This window comes from Nothoprocta perdicaria, unplaced genomic scaffold, assembly GCF_003342845.1.
Source record: "Nothoprocta perdicaria isolate Ctin4 unplaced genomic scaffold, notPer1 scaffold_205, whole genome shotgun sequence".
NCBI classification, from domain to species: Eukaryota; Metazoa; Chordata; class Aves; order Tinamiformes; family Tinamidae; genus Nothoprocta; species Nothoprocta perdicaria.
In genome coordinates this window covers 1,279,799-1,298,317 of record NW_020455261.1, presented here as the reverse complement: position 1 = coordinate 1,298,317, position 18,519 = coordinate 1,279,799, and the positions used below count along the sequence as shown (strand labels likewise).

General features: G+C 34.0%; 1 protein-coding gene across 7 annotated transcripts in view; it reads right to left on the bottom strand.

Moving 5' to 3' along the window:
• Window positions 1–18,519, bottom strand: part of AGTPBP1 (ATP/GTP binding protein 1) — a 66,677-nt gene that overhangs the window by 11,855 nt on the left and 36,303 nt on the right. For 5 of the 7 annotated variants that reach the window (XM_026038232.1, XM_026038235.1, XM_026038231.1 and 2 more), the window contains 13 exons: window positions 17,556–17,672; window positions 16,325–17,037; window positions 12,963–13,046; window positions 12,626–12,712; window positions 12,390–12,538; window positions 11,147–11,234; window positions 10,507–10,651; window positions 9,503–9,656; window positions 8,612–8,792; window positions 7,926–8,055; window positions 7,416–7,547; window positions 5,629–5,805; window positions 170–327 (listed from right to left, as the gene is read on the bottom strand). In XM_026038232.1, coding sequence (XP_025894017.1) covers window positions 170–327; window positions 5,629–5,805; window positions 7,416–7,547; window positions 7,926–8,055; window positions 8,612–8,792; window positions 9,503–9,656; window positions 10,507–10,651; window positions 11,147–11,234; window positions 12,390–12,538; window positions 12,626–12,712; window positions 12,963–13,046; window positions 16,325–17,037; window positions 17,556–17,672 — 2,315 coding nt within the window. Of the gene's footprint in view, window positions 1–169; window positions 328–1,473; window positions 1,896–5,628; window positions 5,806–7,415; window positions 7,548–7,925; window positions 8,056–8,611; window positions 8,793–9,502; window positions 9,657–10,506; window positions 10,652–11,146; window positions 11,235–12,389; window positions 12,539–12,625; window positions 12,713–12,962; window positions 13,047–16,324; window positions 17,038–17,555; window positions 17,673–18,519 lie in introns of those variants that run through there. The other 2 variants (XR_003249237.1, XM_026038236.1) reach the window with 2 other exon arrangements.

Sequence of the window (18,519 nt, the reverse complement as noted above, 5' to 3'; positions counted from 1 at the left end):
ATTTTTAATACTGTAGTTTTTAGTTTCTAGTAGTCAGATACCTCTTACACTAGTACATCAAAATACATCAGCATTACTTCTGATGAAGTGGAAGAGCATTTCTGAGTGAATCATTTCCTCATTTTAGAGACTATCTGAAAATAAATTAATAAAAAAAAATATGTACTACCTTGTCACTTTACAGCTTGACTCAATCAGGTCACTTTCAATATCCAGACTAGAAGGCAGATTGTATTCCAAAGGTGAAGCCAGTCTTTTTAAACGCAGTAAGGCAAGGGAGAACTTGGCTCCCATCTCCTCCAGTTCTCTTGTCCCTATCTGCAATCCCTAATTTAAAAATAAGATTTAAAAAGATAAAGATAGGTACATGCAGATGGACCCCAAAATACTGTAGCATTATACAAAACATAGTATTTTTATTACACTTTTGCTTTAAAAACAGAAGTATCAGAAGAATTTAAGAATAAATGTTAAGAAGAATATTAAACACAAAGGGAATAACAGCTGGATTCCTCTAAGATAGAACAGACATTTCTGGAGGCTTCAACATTTCTTCTGGGCTTCTTCGTCTATCCTTCTAACAAATGAACATTAACAGGATTTACACATTTGCATCGGAAGACAAAAATCAAAGATTTCATCTAAGTTTAAAAATTACAAAATAATAAGAGATGAGACAAAATTCAAAAGTGGGATGGAATACACTAAGATTTAAAATATAAAATTGTTCAACAGAAAGTACTGTCAGAATAAAAACAATGTGGATGTTATCAAGATCACTCATGTTTTAAGACATAAATAAGACAATTTAAGACAATAAAGTTAATCCCTGACAAAAATTATCTCTTCCTGTTTTGCAAGATGAAGATTACATATGTTAATTCTGAAAGCATTTACTCATACATCTATTCACACACACAGAAAAAGAAAAAAAATAAAATATTCCACCCCATAGTGCCTTCTACCTTAAATGAGAGAGAAGGACAATTTTGTCTTTATGTAAATTTAGGAGGTGGAATGCATTTATTATTCTCTAAATTCATAAATGTGACAGAGACTCCCATCAGCTAACTATATACATTGAATCAGCAGTACAATATATACATAAGGAAAGAACATCCGACCACATCTCATTCCTTAAACCAGAATGACACTCCAGAATGGCTCTCAGCAATTACATAATTGGCTAGTAAGGACAGTATAAACAATAACAAATTTAATGTCGCAACCACTCCCACATATGAACACGCACTTCTGGATCTCAGATGCATTTGTATTTCTTCTAAATCTTTTATGGGAAAGGGAAGGTAAAAAAAGGAGCTTTCACAAAACAAGCAGGGAAGCAGAAAAACCAGGCAATGGTGACAAGCTGTGTCATCCAGTAAGAAATACGCAAAGCAAATAGACACTTTTTTGCCTACAAGCTAAAGAACATACACACAAGCTTTTACACTGCCACATCATTAAACAACAAGTTCAGAAGTGCTATTTCTCCAAAATGGTAGTCTGTAGCATTCTTTACATGCTCCTATTTTGAACATATGAAGAAAAAAAAAATGGGAAGTCTGACTTGATTTTTCCTGTGAATTCTCTTTTCCTCAATAATCTTCACAAATAAGGCCCTTTTAGTAACCAGAAAACTGTATTCACTGTACTAGGCAGTGCCATCTCCAGCCAAGCGCTGCAGAAACCTCCTAGTAGCAAACAGGAATTGGATAGTTGAGTATTATTGTTAATATGAATTCTACTTACCTCTTTCACAGTGCTTTTATGCTGTAGATTTCAAAGCACATTATCAATAAAGGAAGAATTATCCTCACTTTACTGATGGAGAAATGCAGGCACAGAAGGTTGAAGCGATTTGCACAGTGTCTCACAGCATGTCACTGACCCCGCTGGGAACAGAAATCAGTTTTCCTCACTCTCAGTGCTCTACCTCCACAGAGGCCTTTTTTTTTTTTTTTTTTTTTGGGTATTTCTTTGCCCATCAGTAACATTTGAAGATCCCAGTTATAGCTGGGTCTCCACTATTCTAATCACAGGAAGGTGCAATCCCTGCCCCAAAGAGATTAAAATAACATTAAGGAAAAGAGGTAACAAATACGTGGAAAAGGAAGGAGAATGGTAACAGTAATCTCACTGTTACATGGACTATCATGTGTGTAACTTGATGGTTCAGAAACTTTTCCCATCATTGTCTCAATCTGCCACTGAAAAAGTCATCATTAGTTTGCAGATTCTTTATGAATAGTAAAAGTGTCTCTTAGGTAGGAAAAGCACAGAGTACATTATGAAAGAAAGTGCAAAGACAAATGTTAGAATGATAAATAGCGTGTGCATATTCCACAGCTGCTACTACCAGCACAGGAGAAAGAGTAAATTACTAGACACATGTAACTGAATCGGATGGGAGATGGTAAAGTATCCTGAGGGCAATGTTTGAACTTGCTACACTGAAGGGCACATAAACTTGGAACAGCAAACTACACTGATGTCTAATCTTGATTTTGCCACTTCTTTGAATCACAGTGGAGAATCTAATACTACAAGGCTGCCAAACACCAAACTTAATCTGTTGTTATCCTTCCATCAAACAAACATTCCACCTTTCCATGAAATGAGGGTCCCAAAGCTTACTTCAGTTAATATAACTGCTATTATCTGCTGAAGGAAGGCAGGTAAAGTTCATTTTCATCAAAGTCTTCTTTGTACTTCTCTTCCTGATCTTCTGAATACTTGCAAGTGCTCCTGTGGCCTGTTACACTTCATTAAGTGTTAAAAATTTTACTCTTCAGCACAGGCACAGCTTTCTAAAGTACATACAGATTTTTTTGCTAGCTGAATTTTTTTAGTTCATTCTTATTTCTTCATATTTTATGCAATTAACTCTCTTCCAGGCAGTAACATTTTAGAACATGAACTGAAGTCTTCAACACTCAATACAACATGAAAATACCAAAAATGAAACACAGGCATGAAGGACTTTTACCTCAAGTTGAGATGGGTCTTCCTATAACATATTTAGCATGTTCTAAACATCCATGTTAGATTTACAGAAGTCACTTGTTTAGTAAAAGATCCTGTTCTCCTCATTTGCTACTCAGGCTACTCAGGCTACCATCTTAGAGAACTCAAGATCTTGAGACTGAAGGATCACTGGAACCAACAAGGTACTTCCATTGACTGAAACTTTCTTTTTTTTAAATAAAGTCTTCTCTTTGTGTGCACCAAAATTTATAGATAATAGCAAGCTTCTCTATTAACTCAAAAGATTAATCTATATTGTCTATTATCACTTAATCCCTAAACTGGAATGAATTAATGATTGTTATTATTGAGTTTTCAATTTATATCCAAAAATCGTACACATTGAAAAACGTTTAAGATCTTTTTCTTTTGTCCAGTATCTTAATAGCACTCCATACTGCTTGGTCCTTGGTAACTTTTCTCCTGGAGATTCACTTTTCCTGCACTGAATCACGGACGAGTGGCCAATACGTGTGACACATTCTCAATGTACAACAAAGACCCTACAGAAGCAGCTAAAGTGAGATAAAGTGAGCTTCCAGAGATAATTCCGTTACCAATGATCTTAAATTCAGGTAAGAAATGCCAAATTCATCTCAACAGTTTTCTCGCTTTCTGACTGAGTGTAATTTACCACCACTGTCTGAGCAAAATAAAATAAAACGCTAAATTGACGTTTTGATATTATACCCAGCTTTGACAGAGACCCATCATTTGTTTCACAAAGGATAGATGTTCTAAGTAATCGTTTTTATGCCTTGACAGATTTAAGGATGATACTAAGTCCCATGAATGGAAAAAGGCATTTCTGGAATGCAGGCAATACATTATTCTTTGATTTAAAATATCATGTAATTTGAGGTGGGAAGTAGGAAGAGAAATAATTGGGAAAAAACATTTTCACAAAAAAAAAAAAAAGAACAAAAAAACTCATGTATTTTAAAAGATGTGAACAACTTCATACCACAAATTCATTCACGAGGCTACTGGTTCCACTCCTTTCCTATGAAAAAAGGTGAATCTGTTTGATCTTTTTCACTGGAGAAATTTTGCACTTGTTCTATCAAGTAATCTTAGACTTTCAGGCACATTTTCTTATTTAGACAAGGATTACTATGGTGAAGAAATCATAAAAGGTTTTCCTGTATGTTTAGAGAATGTTAAGATCTTGCACACTGTTTGATTCCAAAGAAAATGAATGACATAACAACAATTGGACTCTGTCTGTAAACTAGAGTAATTCACATAATGTAGGAGATATTTTAAGTAGTTCATGTTTTTGACAGAGTTCAGCTCCTTTATCACCTTTGAATTGAAGGTTTGATCATAAAGTTTCATGAGACAAGCATCTTAAGTTTGTCCACAAACATCTCAGTTTGCCTTTCTGAAGAACTTTCTGTAGCCACACTGCTAAAGCCACGAAAGTTAAGTTTGCAAGAATATTCTGGTGTTTCACATTAATTGATCTAGATGAGTTGTCATTTCTAAGTTTCAAAATATCCCCTGAAATTAAAATGCAATATTCTGGAAGTGGCAATAAGAGCATGCTTCTGTTGTCAACTGTCAGAATTCATTCTCCTAGTAGTTATAGACATACTAAAATTCCTACCAAAATCTTCCTACCATTCAACCATTCAAAAGGGTAAGCATGGATGCTAGAACACACAATAGCTTTATCTTTTTATACTTTATTTCCTTTCTTTTCCTACTTTTTTGGTCCTTCTTTTCATTTTTTTTTCTGGTTGAGCACCTTATTTGAGGCTTGCAGTCATTTTCTTCTTCGGTATTTCTAAATTTTTTAAGTAGAAGAAACTGCTACTTCTTCCATGAATGTCCAATTTTCAAACTTACTTTAATTTGTAACTTAATCCAGTAGTAGAAGCTGAAGAACTAATGTTCTTCTACTCTTTTTCATTTTCATTAGTGTTTCATTATGAAATAGGTTTTCTGTTACATGAAAAACACGTGGCCACCCTTTGTTTCCAAGCTTGTTCTCAAGTTTGTTTGCAGCACTTCTAGCACGCTTTTGAAGAAGAAAATTTGAAAATAAGAAGTGTAACTATTATAATGACTTTACTTAAAAATGTACAATTTGTAATGTCAGTAGCCTGTTATTAGAGAAGTCTTGATCTGTAAGTGTGATTCTGAAACTAATTCTTAAAAGAATGATACTAAACACTTGTTGAATAGCCATGAACTGACATAGTGAGGTCTCAGGCTGACACATAGGAAGAAAACTTTTATCTCCTATTTGCATTCATTATTATCCAATTGTAATAATCTACTAGAAAGAACAGTTCTCTGAAATATTTTTAATACATGCATTTACAGGTGTCATAAGCAACCATTAATAGCAGTCTTGTTAGTACAGCCAAACAGCCTAACATGTATGCAGTGGTATTACTTTAAGTGACAGATGAAGACAGTTGCACAACCTGTAATACTGCACATAACATTATTTTTCTACAACATTGGAATACACAAAGTTCTTAGGAGTCTTAGAAATTAAACAAACGCAAGCAAGCTGAGTTATAGAACATGATTCCAATGCAGAAGTAGAAATTAAAGAATAAGAATTGTTCAGTTGATACAGTTCCTTACCTTATATTTACCCTGGTCACATCCACATAATGTGCTTTCCATTGTGTAGCTTCTTTGTACTCCTATTTCTCTCCAGACAACAACCCGTGCTGTTGATTCCTTTGACTTTTCCACCACAAAGCTGCAGCTGCCCATGCAGAATGCCGGGGCAGTCTGACTGAGAATCTTAGGGAGCACCTGCAGGAGTAATAATTTGAAAAAGACAGCAATTCTTCCATTTTATTTATGACAGGAAAAATAGAAGTCGCAAACTTATCAGTTAATTTTGCTCAAGTTTGAATTTGAAGAATAATGAGAATACTTCTTTAGCTGGAGTTTTCAAAAGCCAGTAGGCTCAAGTGATAGTAAGTTTTTCCTTTCTTACCTGCTTAAATCCTCTTCTGTAGACCCAGTTACTAAACGAAACATTAGTCATACGCATAATAATCATAAAGGAATTATTCACACAATTCCCATCTCCTCCTAATTTACCCAGCTAACTTTGCTCAAATTAAGCATGCTACACATCCCATGCAATTAAGAGAACGGTAATCCAGACTTCAAATGGGTTCAACAATCCCATTTGACCTAATATATACAATATTTTATTAATACGTAAAATCAATCTCTATTCAGCAGAGCCTTAAGCATCTACTTAATTCCAAGTAAATACAATCGTTCGCTTGACACCTCTAGAAAATGACAAGAAACAGTTATGCAAATACATGTATTATATAATTTATCTTAAATGCCTTCATTTTTGTTCAGCTTTTATTTATACCAAGTTAACACGAAGTACATGGCCACTTTGATTTTATTATTTCAATAGTTTATGTTAGTGTAAGTTTGCCAAAATATTTTAGTCTTCATTTTTTGAAACAAAAATATTTTTCTGGCACAACACTTATTGTATATTGTGTTTTGTATGTTATGACCATGCAGGTGTAAATATCATGATCCCACAAAAATAAGCAGAGCAGCAACTGTGAATGACAACAGATTCAATATCCAGGAAATGGTACGTGAGACAGGCTCAATAGCAACAGAATTACTTAATAAAACTCTGAAAGCATCTATACTATCTTTACAAGTTTAGAGTCTTTACATGCTTAAGAAGACTTTTAATGTATCTTCACATGCTCAATGGTCTAACTGGATTTAAAAAATAGGTCCAAGACACTGAGTTGCACAGATCTGCCACAAGGCGGCGGTGAGGTTACACGGAAGAGTCTTACTGACGGCTGGTATTCTACGAATTATTAAAAGCTTATACAATGTCCTGGATGTTGTTTGTCCCAACCTGTTACATGTGTGCACTAGGGACATACGCATTAACTACATATATTATAAGACTATTTTTGCCTCTTCCCATACAAAAAAAAAAAGGAGTGGGGGCTCATATTTCACAGAGCACTTCTGTACTTTTCTTACAATAATCCTTGCCATGCTTAAAGGATTCTATTTTCATTCACTAATTATAAACGGACAGAAGTGTATTTCCCATGTATTCACTATAAGGTAATACTGTCAACTAAAAAGCATACAGCAATACCCTTCCCTCTTCCCGCTCCCCGCCCCCCCCCAAAAAAAAAAAAGAAAAAAGAATTAGGGTACTATGAGTAAATTTTAAGCTGCATTAGAGCAATGTTTAAAACTCTCAAAATATTTCAAAATACATTAATGAACCTGAGATATTTTTCTAAATAAGCCTAGTTACGGCTGTAGAGCCACGTAAGTGAATACCACTAACATATTCCAAATTCATGTCAAATGTCAAAGTGTCCAACTTTTATGAGTTTCCAACTTACCCTGTAACCAGAGTCTTCAATCAAGTCACAAGAGGAAGAACTAACATTAGTGTGCCACATTGTCTCTTTTATACTGCAGCCATACATAAACACATTCTTTTTACGAGAATGACCATGATAATCACAGTAGACCTAAAAGAAATAATTCAGCAAAATGAAGCCAGAGTGCATCACCTTAATAATATTAACATTAAAAAAGTCCTTATTTCTTATATTATTATGTTCATATTTTCATTTAAGTTCCAAATGTTTAGGAAATACTGTTTATATGATCAACTCATGCCATAAGAGAAAAATATCAGATGCTTTCTAAATAAGGTTTAAGCTTCTATGCTACCGACAGGAAAAAGGCATAAATGTTTGCAGAAGATCTCCAAATCACATCTGCAATACAGTCTACATGAACCTAATAAGAAGTTCATCTTATAGACTAGCTGCATAGAAAAAAAAATAATCAGAATTTCTTACAAGACAAAAATAGTTATGTATGGCTTACCCATACATACTCACCAGTGGTAAACGTTTTATAGAAGACAGATACTGCAGTAGGCCTTTGGCATGGTAAATTGTGGGATGCAGATCTGGATTTGGATTTTGCCATTGTCTGTTTAAATCCTCTCCACTTAAGGAGCAACGGTGGCTTTTTGGAAGAAATAAATAAAAATAAAAAAATAAAAATAAAAGGCATGAAGAAGTGTTTGTACCATTGTAATTGTTTTGAAAAAAAATTTCCTTCCTAATTCAAGATTTCTTTGTTGCCTACTACTTCTTTGGAAGAGTCCAACGCCAAAGGACACTTTAAAACAAAAGAAAAAAAAACTTCAAAGCAGCTGTGCTTCTACATAACTATCTACACCTGCTCAAGATTGCTGCTCAGAGAGGCAACGAAAGTGCAAACTCCAGTGAGAAGGGACTATCACTGCAAAACAAATACAAAGATGGTTTTACAGTGGACCATATTTCTGCAGGAAAAATAAAAATTCTGAGAAAGTATATCATCACAGTTTTATAAGGATTTTTATAGTACATACATTTGAGTATTGCATTCCTGTGTTTTTAGAATTCATTTGTTTATTGTTTTATTTTTGTATTTTATTAAATTTTATTTTGAATTATTGTCTTCAACAACAGATGCCATGACTTAGTATTAACAGCTTATACACAGCTTACACATTTGCAAGTAAACTTAAGCTTACTTTCCATTGATGACACCATCTGGATTGAGCATTGGAATAATTTTGAAAATATAAGATTCTCGTAAGCTTTGGGCACTTGGATTATTGCTCATAAGATACTCCAGCGTTCCCTTCATAACCCAACTTGCATTTGTCTCTCCAGGATGTACACGAGCAGTTAGGAAAATATAAGGACGATTCCCTAAAAGGAATATAAATGTCACAAAATATAATACTAGCTAGTTTAAAGGTTTGTTTACAGAAGAATTAACCATTTTCTTTATTCAGTACAATGCAAAGTGCAGTATTTTATTTTTCAGTGCATTCATACGAATGAAACACTCTTAACAAACTTAACCAGAACATTTTTAGAAGGACTGCTAATTACACAGGTGACTCAGTGGAATTTTAAATTCAGTCTGAGACAATTACATGGTCACAATCAACTGAAGACGGCAATTAGAATGCCAGATACTTTTAAAGGTTCTTTTTAAACATACTAGGAAAATATCAGGGAAGCCAGACTGAAGAGGGTTAACCAAGAATACTCTTACAACAAAAGCACACTTCAAGTCTCAGTAGCTGAAGCTTTTCACCATGAATTTATTTTTGGCAAGCTGACTTCCACAGCTTTTGGGCAGAAAAGTTAGTGAAACATTAGGGGTTTTTTTTCCCCTCCAAGAAGCACTATCAGCAAAGCATAACAAACAGAAATTAAAATTCCCTTACTCAAATATATGTTTTTAAATATAAAAGAAATCCTGAACACCAGCATCTTCTAATATCATGAAAGTCATTAAACTAACTTTACATTGTATTGCTTAAAGCACACAGGAACTGTCTTTTTTTTTTCCCCATAAAGAGCTGGTTTACCATTATTTCCTGCTGACAAGAAAGAGAAGTCATACTTACTGAACTGACAGACATGTTCATAGCTATTTGACTCTGGCATGGCTGTAATAGTGACTATCGGACAACTGTTGCCAGCCAGTGTCTCACAGAGAGCATCATGCCGAAAATATATCTGCTGAGGGTTGTGCATGGATTCCAATTTCTGTAGATGCATCTTCATCCCCAAAATAATGAAAAGATACTTCACATCTTTTGTAATCATACACAAGTGTACTCTACAGATATTATTTATTCCATTTGCTGTTGTTGTTGTTGTTATAGTTATGAATAATGCTAAAGCTTCCACAGTATTTTGAAAATGAAATATCATTCTCTGCATCTCCAAATAGAGATGCATCTCTGCATAGCCAAATAAATTCTTTATCTGTTCTTACAATTGCTCTGAAGAAGATGAAAAGTGCAAATTTTCTACAAGGTGAAACTTCTTCTAAGATTTTAGTAAACTAGTAAATTGTTTAGTAAATAGCTCTAGTGAATACTGGTATACAACAACCATTAAATCCACAAGTATGCTCTTGCTACTATGACAAAAAAAACAAATGCTATGACAAAAAAAAAACTTGTCTAAGACAAAGCATTCTGTCCAAGCATTTTCTCCAGGACTCAATGCTTTACAACACTCCTTTCTCTTATTTACTATCCTACAAACGCTTGTCACTATCTTCAATATAACAGTTTGCATAGGTCAGTTATGAACTTGCGCAGATTAGCAGGATAAGAGTCATCTGACTCACTAAAAAACACGACATTCAATGCCCAAAGATTTTTCTAACAAATATTGTTTTGAATCCTAAAAAAAACAGCACATACTCTATTTATTTTGAAAAAAAAGGATCATTTTGTTTCCCAGGATCCTTTCTTTAGTAAAAGCTACATTCCTTGTCATTTTATATCAAGATAGCATGAAAAACTCTCCAATTATTTCACAAATGCCTATCATCTGCATTACATTACTTCTCCTAAGTATAAATGGTTACCTATGTAACAAATCACAATCTTCCCACCTTTAAGGTCGAATAGGTATATGGATAATGATAAGCAAAGTAGCAGACATCATCCTTATGTTGGAAAGTCACTGTGAATGTAATTGTGTAATAAGATTTTCCTTTCTGACCTCCAGCGGCAATAGAACTTCTTGAAAAGTGGTTCCTAACAATATAACAAAAATAATAAACATATTTAAATACTAAGAACCATAACAAAGGGTAACAAACTTAATGGTAACTTCTCTTAGTATATTCTCTTTGTTCTAAGATTACTTTAAAACAGCTGTACAATAAATTCTCAAAAGACTAATCACAGATGACATCTGACTAGTATTACTGCATGTCACCAATAACATTTTAAGTGTGCACATATACATTCCATTAAATATTTCTGTACAATAAAATGCAATTTATGGCGAAAAGGAGTACACAAGTGAACTACTTCAATGACAGCAGAGTGTTAACAAAGTGACAATCTATATATTCTGATCACTTCTGTTATTTCTCCATAATAACTAAGCAAGCGTCATTAAGGAGAAAAGTTGTATTCACAACAGAACTATGGAAAGAAAAACAAGAGCAAACATTTCTTGTCAGCAAAAATTCTCACAGTCATCTTCAGTAAAAGATCTTTTTGTTATAGTTGCTTGGTACTTACTTGTAGTAACAAATATCTGTCCCAACACGAGTCCAACACGGTCTAGAATGTAATGCTTCCTGAACAGAATACATGAGCGGTTGCATACCTTAAAAAAAAAAAAAAAAAAAAAAAATCATTTTAATGTAAAGACAGCACTCTTTAACATTGCAATGATAGGACCAGACAAACAATTTTTATGCAATTCTCCAATCTAGATATGCATTTCAACTTCATATCACAGAATATAGAAAATCAGAACATGCTCTTTCATTCAAAAGATTATCAAATCTTTTTGGCCTATCAAATCCTAATTAAAGACAGAAACAAAAACCTATTCCATTTAACTTATCATTCTGAAAGGTCTCCAAAGAGAACATAAAAGACTGCACAGTTAGAAAATGCAGGATTTTCCAATTGGTTAAGAGATTATTATTTGGTTAGATCATATAAGTTCATTGTAAAAGTGCAAATATTTTAAGTAAATGGTTTTATATGCCCTATTTCCGAGCAACATTTAAAATGTTCATATCTTAATTAAATGAAGTTGAACACTTTAAGAATATGATGTTATTTTGTCCCAAGCGTTTGAAGAAGGTGGAAGGAAAGTTTCTCTTCCTTCTCCTTATAGGACTGAAAGGGAGAATTGTACAAAATTGAGTGGGAAAAAAATCTCACCGGAGTATTTTTAAGCTGAATGACCTCCCTTAGGCAAATGGAGAAAAAGCTTATTGCACTGTCTGATGCACAAACAGCAAATGCTATGAGATAGAAACTGCAGAGGGTCACATGTGAAACATTTACATTTGAAAGAGAACCTTACATTTCCTTCTCATACATGCAGTAAGAAAAGCTCTCTAAGACTATGTACTTTTTATTGCACTTCTCAAAAAGGTATCTCAGTACTTACGAGTGGAATTAATGGCACCTACTTCTAATTCTTTCATGTTTGTTGACTGACAAGATTTGTTGTCCCTTATCACAAATAGTCTTAAGGCTGACAACTGCAGTTGCCAGTAAAATTCTTTTCTTTTGGCTTTAATCACATCAATACTTCATTTTTAAATCTGACAGCCAGTGTTTTCAGATACATCTTTTTTTCTTTTTAACTGAAAACAGTCATTTTCTAGTGTGCCTGCTACTACTAAAAAAAAGGCATAGATGTGATCTGTTAAATCCTCGGAGGGCATGACACACAGCTGAGCACTCCTTTTCAGATATTTTACCACATACTACTTCTTGAAGAATGGGAAATGCATCTTACCATAGTTAAATTGACTGTTGGACTTTTCACAGTTGATGATGTTAAACCGGTATCCAATGCCAGTTTTCATTCCACTGACTTCAAAGTAAAACCACTGATGATAGTGATTGCTATTTATATCTGAGTTCAGAATCAGATCATATTCATTTCTGAAGATTAATAAAAACAAAGACCTCTTTTTTAAAAAAAGGAAATGGAAAGTTTCACATGTAAAAATAAAAGTTGAAGTATCTTACTTTCTGATTTGAATGACTTTGCGCAGGTTTCCAGATTCAAATTTTGAATTAAACTTCAAAACATCTGCTTCCTCAGGAACTGAATAACTAAGGGAAGAAAAAGGGATCAGAGTGACTAACAGAAACACATGTGGTTTGTTTCAGATCTCACTTAGCAATTGAAAAATTATTCTACATCTGCCATAAACAGAGCATGAGCAGTAGAAACAAAGTCACACCACAAGAACTAGTCAAACTGACATCTACAGAACCATCTTAAATATTACAAATTATATCATAGGTAAAGTAGAATATGTTAAAGCTATTCATTATTGTTTTCAGAAAATTAAAAGCTCACCTGGAATTGTCAAGGTCATACACAACTCTATCTATAATATCATTTTGATGAATCAGTCTTTCAATATCTTGAGAGATTTTTGTCCTATTAAAAAAAGAAGAATCCCCACTTAATCTGTTGCACATTATTTCCAATTATAAAAAGAGAAGAAACAATGAAAACTAACAAAATTAACATGAAGATAGTGACATAGACTTTCAGAGAGCCTTCAGCCTCATCCCCACTTATGTGCACAAATCATAAGTGTATTTATTAAACACCTGCATTCACAGCTGACCCATTCCAATATTTGTATGTGTGGGAATTGAGTTTTCATGCACAAAACCCAGTAGTTTTATCTTACATGAAGAATGCACCATTTCAAAATTTGTAGTAGCAGCAGGAATTACTCAAACATCACGTATGTTAATGCTTTAATCTATGACAGTACTTGATAATATTAGTAATTTTCATGAGTCCTATCATAACTAGAATTAAAATATTACAGAGTAGGTCGTGCAGTGAGTGTGTTAGTGCACGAGCTTTTCACCTCTGGACATCTAGGTTCATATATCGACTAGGTAACAAATAAGAATGAATTTGGTGATGTCAGCCAAATGTCAGGTGTATATTTATCCAGATCATTAAACCATTGCACAACTGGCAGTATCTAGGTCCTGGTTTGGAAAAGTAAGAATGTGTTGCAGTTCAAGAATGAAATATAGTGGCAGAGCTGTGGGGAAAAGCACAGAACCTGCAATAAGAACAAAAGGAGGCAGATTAACAACGAAGAACACAGGAACAGAGGTGTAAAGTACGTTCAGGCTGGAAATTCTGCTTAATGAAAACAAATATTGTTGACAAATGAGTAAAGACAAAAAAAAAAGGGAAGCATACAACTCTAGTACCTCTTAAGTTAGGAGTGACTTGGCAAAGTCACTCCTAGAAAAAAAAAAATAACAAGACATATCCAGCAACGTATTAATAAAATTGTAAGAAGTTCCACTCACCATAGTCTATTTGATCAGGGTTCAACTCAGGACAGATTTCTCACTTGATAATGAATTATTAAATTTCAATATGCCTCAGCTCTAAGTGGTTATAATACTTTTCATCATCATAGGAATTTTATCAGGATAAAATCCACTAATCAATGCAAAATATTTAAATACCATACTTATAACCACAGTACACAGAAAGAAGATGTGGCTTTAAGAAAGATATACAAAAAGAAAAAAATAGTAATGAATTTTAAGATAGTTAAAAATTAATAGATAGGAGAAACTATTTGAGGATTACTGAAGGAAAAATTAGAAAAAGAAAAAAAAAAGAAAAGAAAACTATTGACCTGGAGCTACGTGTTTATGGGTAGGTCCCCTGAGAATTCTGAATTACCTCACGACCACTTCTGCAGGAGTTTAGAAAATCCTAAAATGTGCAGCAAAAACAAACCTAAGGTTTATAGAAAATGAGAAAAAAAGCGTAGATATTTAATCCCTAATTTACAGGGGACTGGGTTAAGTACCAATTACCTTCTATAGAAGGTGGAATAATAAAACAATTATTCTCAAAAGTTATTCTGGCAACAGTTTGATGAAACATTTTCAAAACACCACGTATTGTCAAACACAAACAAAAATCCAAAAGTGCATCAAAACACAAGCTGGTAAACACTGAATCTCCTGAGTACTGCAAGACCAAAACACATTCATCATCCTGAAACACTTGCTTAAAATACAGTGAGGACAATACAATGCAATGCAATGTTTTGATTTCTAATAGCAACTTAGCTGACAAGGGATGTACTAATTGCTAGCAATAACATGAAGATAAATCTCACTGAAAGCCAATAGAATTTACACAAAGCTTTCTAGAAGACTTTCGATAGTTCCCTGTATCTTTGACAAAATCAGTTTCCGCTGCCTTTCTAGGAAGTACTATTACTAGGCTCTTTTTAAAAGGATTAGGCTCTTTTTAAAAGGATTATCCCCCCAGAAATTCATTACATTGCAGTAACAAGGCTAAGTCAATTAGCAGAAAAATGAACTGTTAGAATTGTGTACCTTAAAAAGTTGAAACAGGTTTTCTGAATCAAACTTAGCAAAACTACACAAAATTCCATTCTTGCTTCATTGGAGAAGTAAACGGTTACTTTCAATGCTAAAAATACACTTCATCAAATGTAAAATAAAGTTGGGGTTTTTTTTTAACCTATCATTATCTCAAGATTTAGAAATTAGCTCTATGTATAAGCTTATAGGTAGGTTTGTTGGTCAAAAGACAGTTAACACGGTGCTTTGGTTCACTTAAGAATGAGCACTAGAATGACAATTCCAATTTCTCCTTATTTTAAAGTTTTCACTCAACATAAGACTACTCAGGAGTATTCAAAATGATTAAATACTACTAAAACATGTGAAGACATGCAAAATTTTCTTAAAGTACCATTCTGTCCTGAGTTAGAAAATATCAAGTTCCCTTCCACATCAGTCAAATCAATCTAGAAAATAAGCATGCTTTACTCATGGGGCTTTTTATCAAGAATGTATGTAGTAACGGTAAAGTAATGTCATTTCTGTCTCAATACTGTAGCAATACTGTACTTTCTCTGTAGGAAAGATTTTTTTTTAATCACAGATATAAAACTCTGCCAACTATTACTAATTATAAGGATTTCATCTAGTTTTAAAAAGTCTTCTCATCTTAATATCTAAATGTAAATATGTAAAATCTCATTAAATTGAGACTCCACACTCACTTCAGTGCTGCTAAGGGTCTTCCAAGAGGACAACAAATTCAAGAAATTTCATTCACATACAAAAACACTTTTGTCTTTAACTCACAGACAATACAGAGAAAAGCTCCTAGCACAGAAGGTGATGATAAACTGTCAATACACCAACGTTATGTCCACAAGCTTTTAGAGTTATCATTATTTTTGCTTGATAAAGTATGACAGCATTCCTTGGCAAGTATAATACCTTGGCAAGTTAAACAATGAGTTAGAAAGCATCACCTTTCTAGCTTCCTTCTTTTGATCTTGGAAAAGATAAGTATTTTTAAAAATTACATGATCTGGATGGGATTCCTTCCAAGAAAAGGAATAAAAATAGAGGGCAGAAACTTAAGATTTTAGAAACTAAAATTTCAGAATTATAATCGGCAATTACAGAATCAAATTTTGTTTTTACTTGGTGGCTTTGTGTTGATTAATGCTAAGATGGCAGCTACCTACCTTTAAACTGATTTTCACTGAAAATTACTTCACATGACAGAGTAAAAACTGTACACATTAGAGGTGAGTTTCCAGTTATTCTCCACGTAAAGATTAATCTTCAAGGCAACCACAATGACCACCACCACAACACAGAATTTTAACTCACCTCTGCACCCCGTAAGGCCTTTCCAGAATAGGCTCCTTAAATGAGGGTGGCATATGGCCAAAATAATCTGGATAGGCCACTTCAGAATACTCAGGGACAGACTTTGTGTTTTTTACCATTTCAATGTAAAGATCAGAGTCATGAACTGGTGATATATCAGAAACTTCAAGAATCACTTGCTCCCCTGAAGAATTTGATCCAGAATCATCATCTTCCTCAGAATCCACCCCAGTACAGCATAGTTTTCCCAGCTGAACAGGTGATCCCTCAAAAAGGCTACTTTTGCAAGGTGAAACATGCTCACAAGGCTTACTGCAAGCAAGGGTGGTAAGGCTAGTTTTGCTTTCCTTCTTTATAGCACAACCTGTACCAAAATACTGTTCATTTTTTGCAGTGTTTTGCAGCGTGATTCTGTCCAAGCCTTTCACAATTTCTTGGCTCAGACACTGGCAAGTTGGGATCATCGTCTTTTGATCATTTTGCTGATGTAACCTACTGTCTTTGCTACTATCTTTTTTCGGCAATTCCAGGAAGGCTGGTCTTATATTGCATTCCTCTGTCAACAAAAAATGGCTCTCCTTTAGAGAAATTTCTTTTACTGAGGGGTTTGCTTCTGAACAGTGCTCCTCTCCTGCTGTCGGAACCACAATAGGCCCACACAGATTTGCATCAGATCGAAAAGGCTTTGGTTCCTTGGAGACTAAGTCACATTCCTAAAAGGAAACAGAAACAAACCTTGATTCTTGTTTTTTTTCTCCTCACAAGTAAACACTTCTTAGAAGATCATTTATCTTTCAATATACTTCACAACAGCCGAAGTGAAACCAAAGTTTTAATTAAAGAAGAAATTATCACTGTGATGTAAATCTACATGAATAAAGCAATGAAGTTCCATCTCTTCCGAGAAGATATCGTCAAAACAGTATAAAAATAAAGAACAAACATTAAAAAAGCTAATTGAAACTTTCAAGTCAATGCCATTCTCCAAATTTTGTTAATCACTGCTTTCATTAGGTACAAAACATATTAGCTTCAAGTAACTTAGCCAGAAACTAAATAACTCACTGTATAACTGTATAGCTCCCCTCATAAATAGCAAACATAGTTCTAGAAATGCTCTTTTTTTTTCTCCCCCTGAAATAACTAAATCCACAAAAAAGCATAAGATTACAATATATTCCAGATTCAACCTCTTATTATGATGGATGCACTAAGAAATCATATACTTTACCTGAAAGTTTTCCAAAAGTTCTGGGAAAAATTGCTCATACATTTTCAGTTCTTCTACTGGTCGCCCCAATTCCTGTGTAGGTTTCAGTTTATTTATATCAGTCTCAATGTCATCATTCTGAAAGACCAACAAAATAAATTAACCTTGTATTCGGAATGAATTAACTTCGAAAAATATGGTATTTGGCCTTTACTTCTGACATGAACATGGTTATGACATAGTTCACTATTATTTTAAAATTAGCTAAACTGCCCATTTGATTATGAGGGTTTAAGCAATTCTATTTTATTGGTCTCCCAAAACCCCAATTTCAATGGCAACATTACAAATTAACTTTCTTTTGTTTTCATACAGATGTATAATATACAGATATTAGACTACCCTTTGCAAGAGATAATGCATTATGCAGCCATTACAGCCTGAAAAGTAAAGATTTAATCTGACTGCAGCAAGAAAGGAATAGCATTCTTTTTAAAGATCCCTTCCACAAGACTTAGGAGGAGATAGCCCGAAATCAAAGCTTTCATCTCAGTTATTGGGCAGATGATTCAATCAATGTCTGCATCTGTATAATATTCAAACACAAAATAGGCAGAATGTCCTTTCACGTCCTGACTGGCAGCTGCAGAACAGAACAAGACCTTCCCAAAGCGGGAACAGAGGTCTTGTCTCTATCTATGGAGCTGGCCGAATTTCAAAGTCAACTTGACCTATAGTTAATACCCGCTCAGAATAATGGAAAAAAATGGAGTTACTCCTACAAACTGAGTACAGTCTGCAGCAGAGAGGATAGGACTGAGGTAAGCACACTGTGGGAACAAAACTTGAAAAGCAGTTTGCAGTTCTGCTCCATCCCTCTACAGCCAAATCAACTGTAAAACAAAAAGATTTTTCATAAAAATCTCAATGCAATCTGAGCAACAAAGGTTCATCTTTCCAAACAGCACACAATTTCTTTAAATTT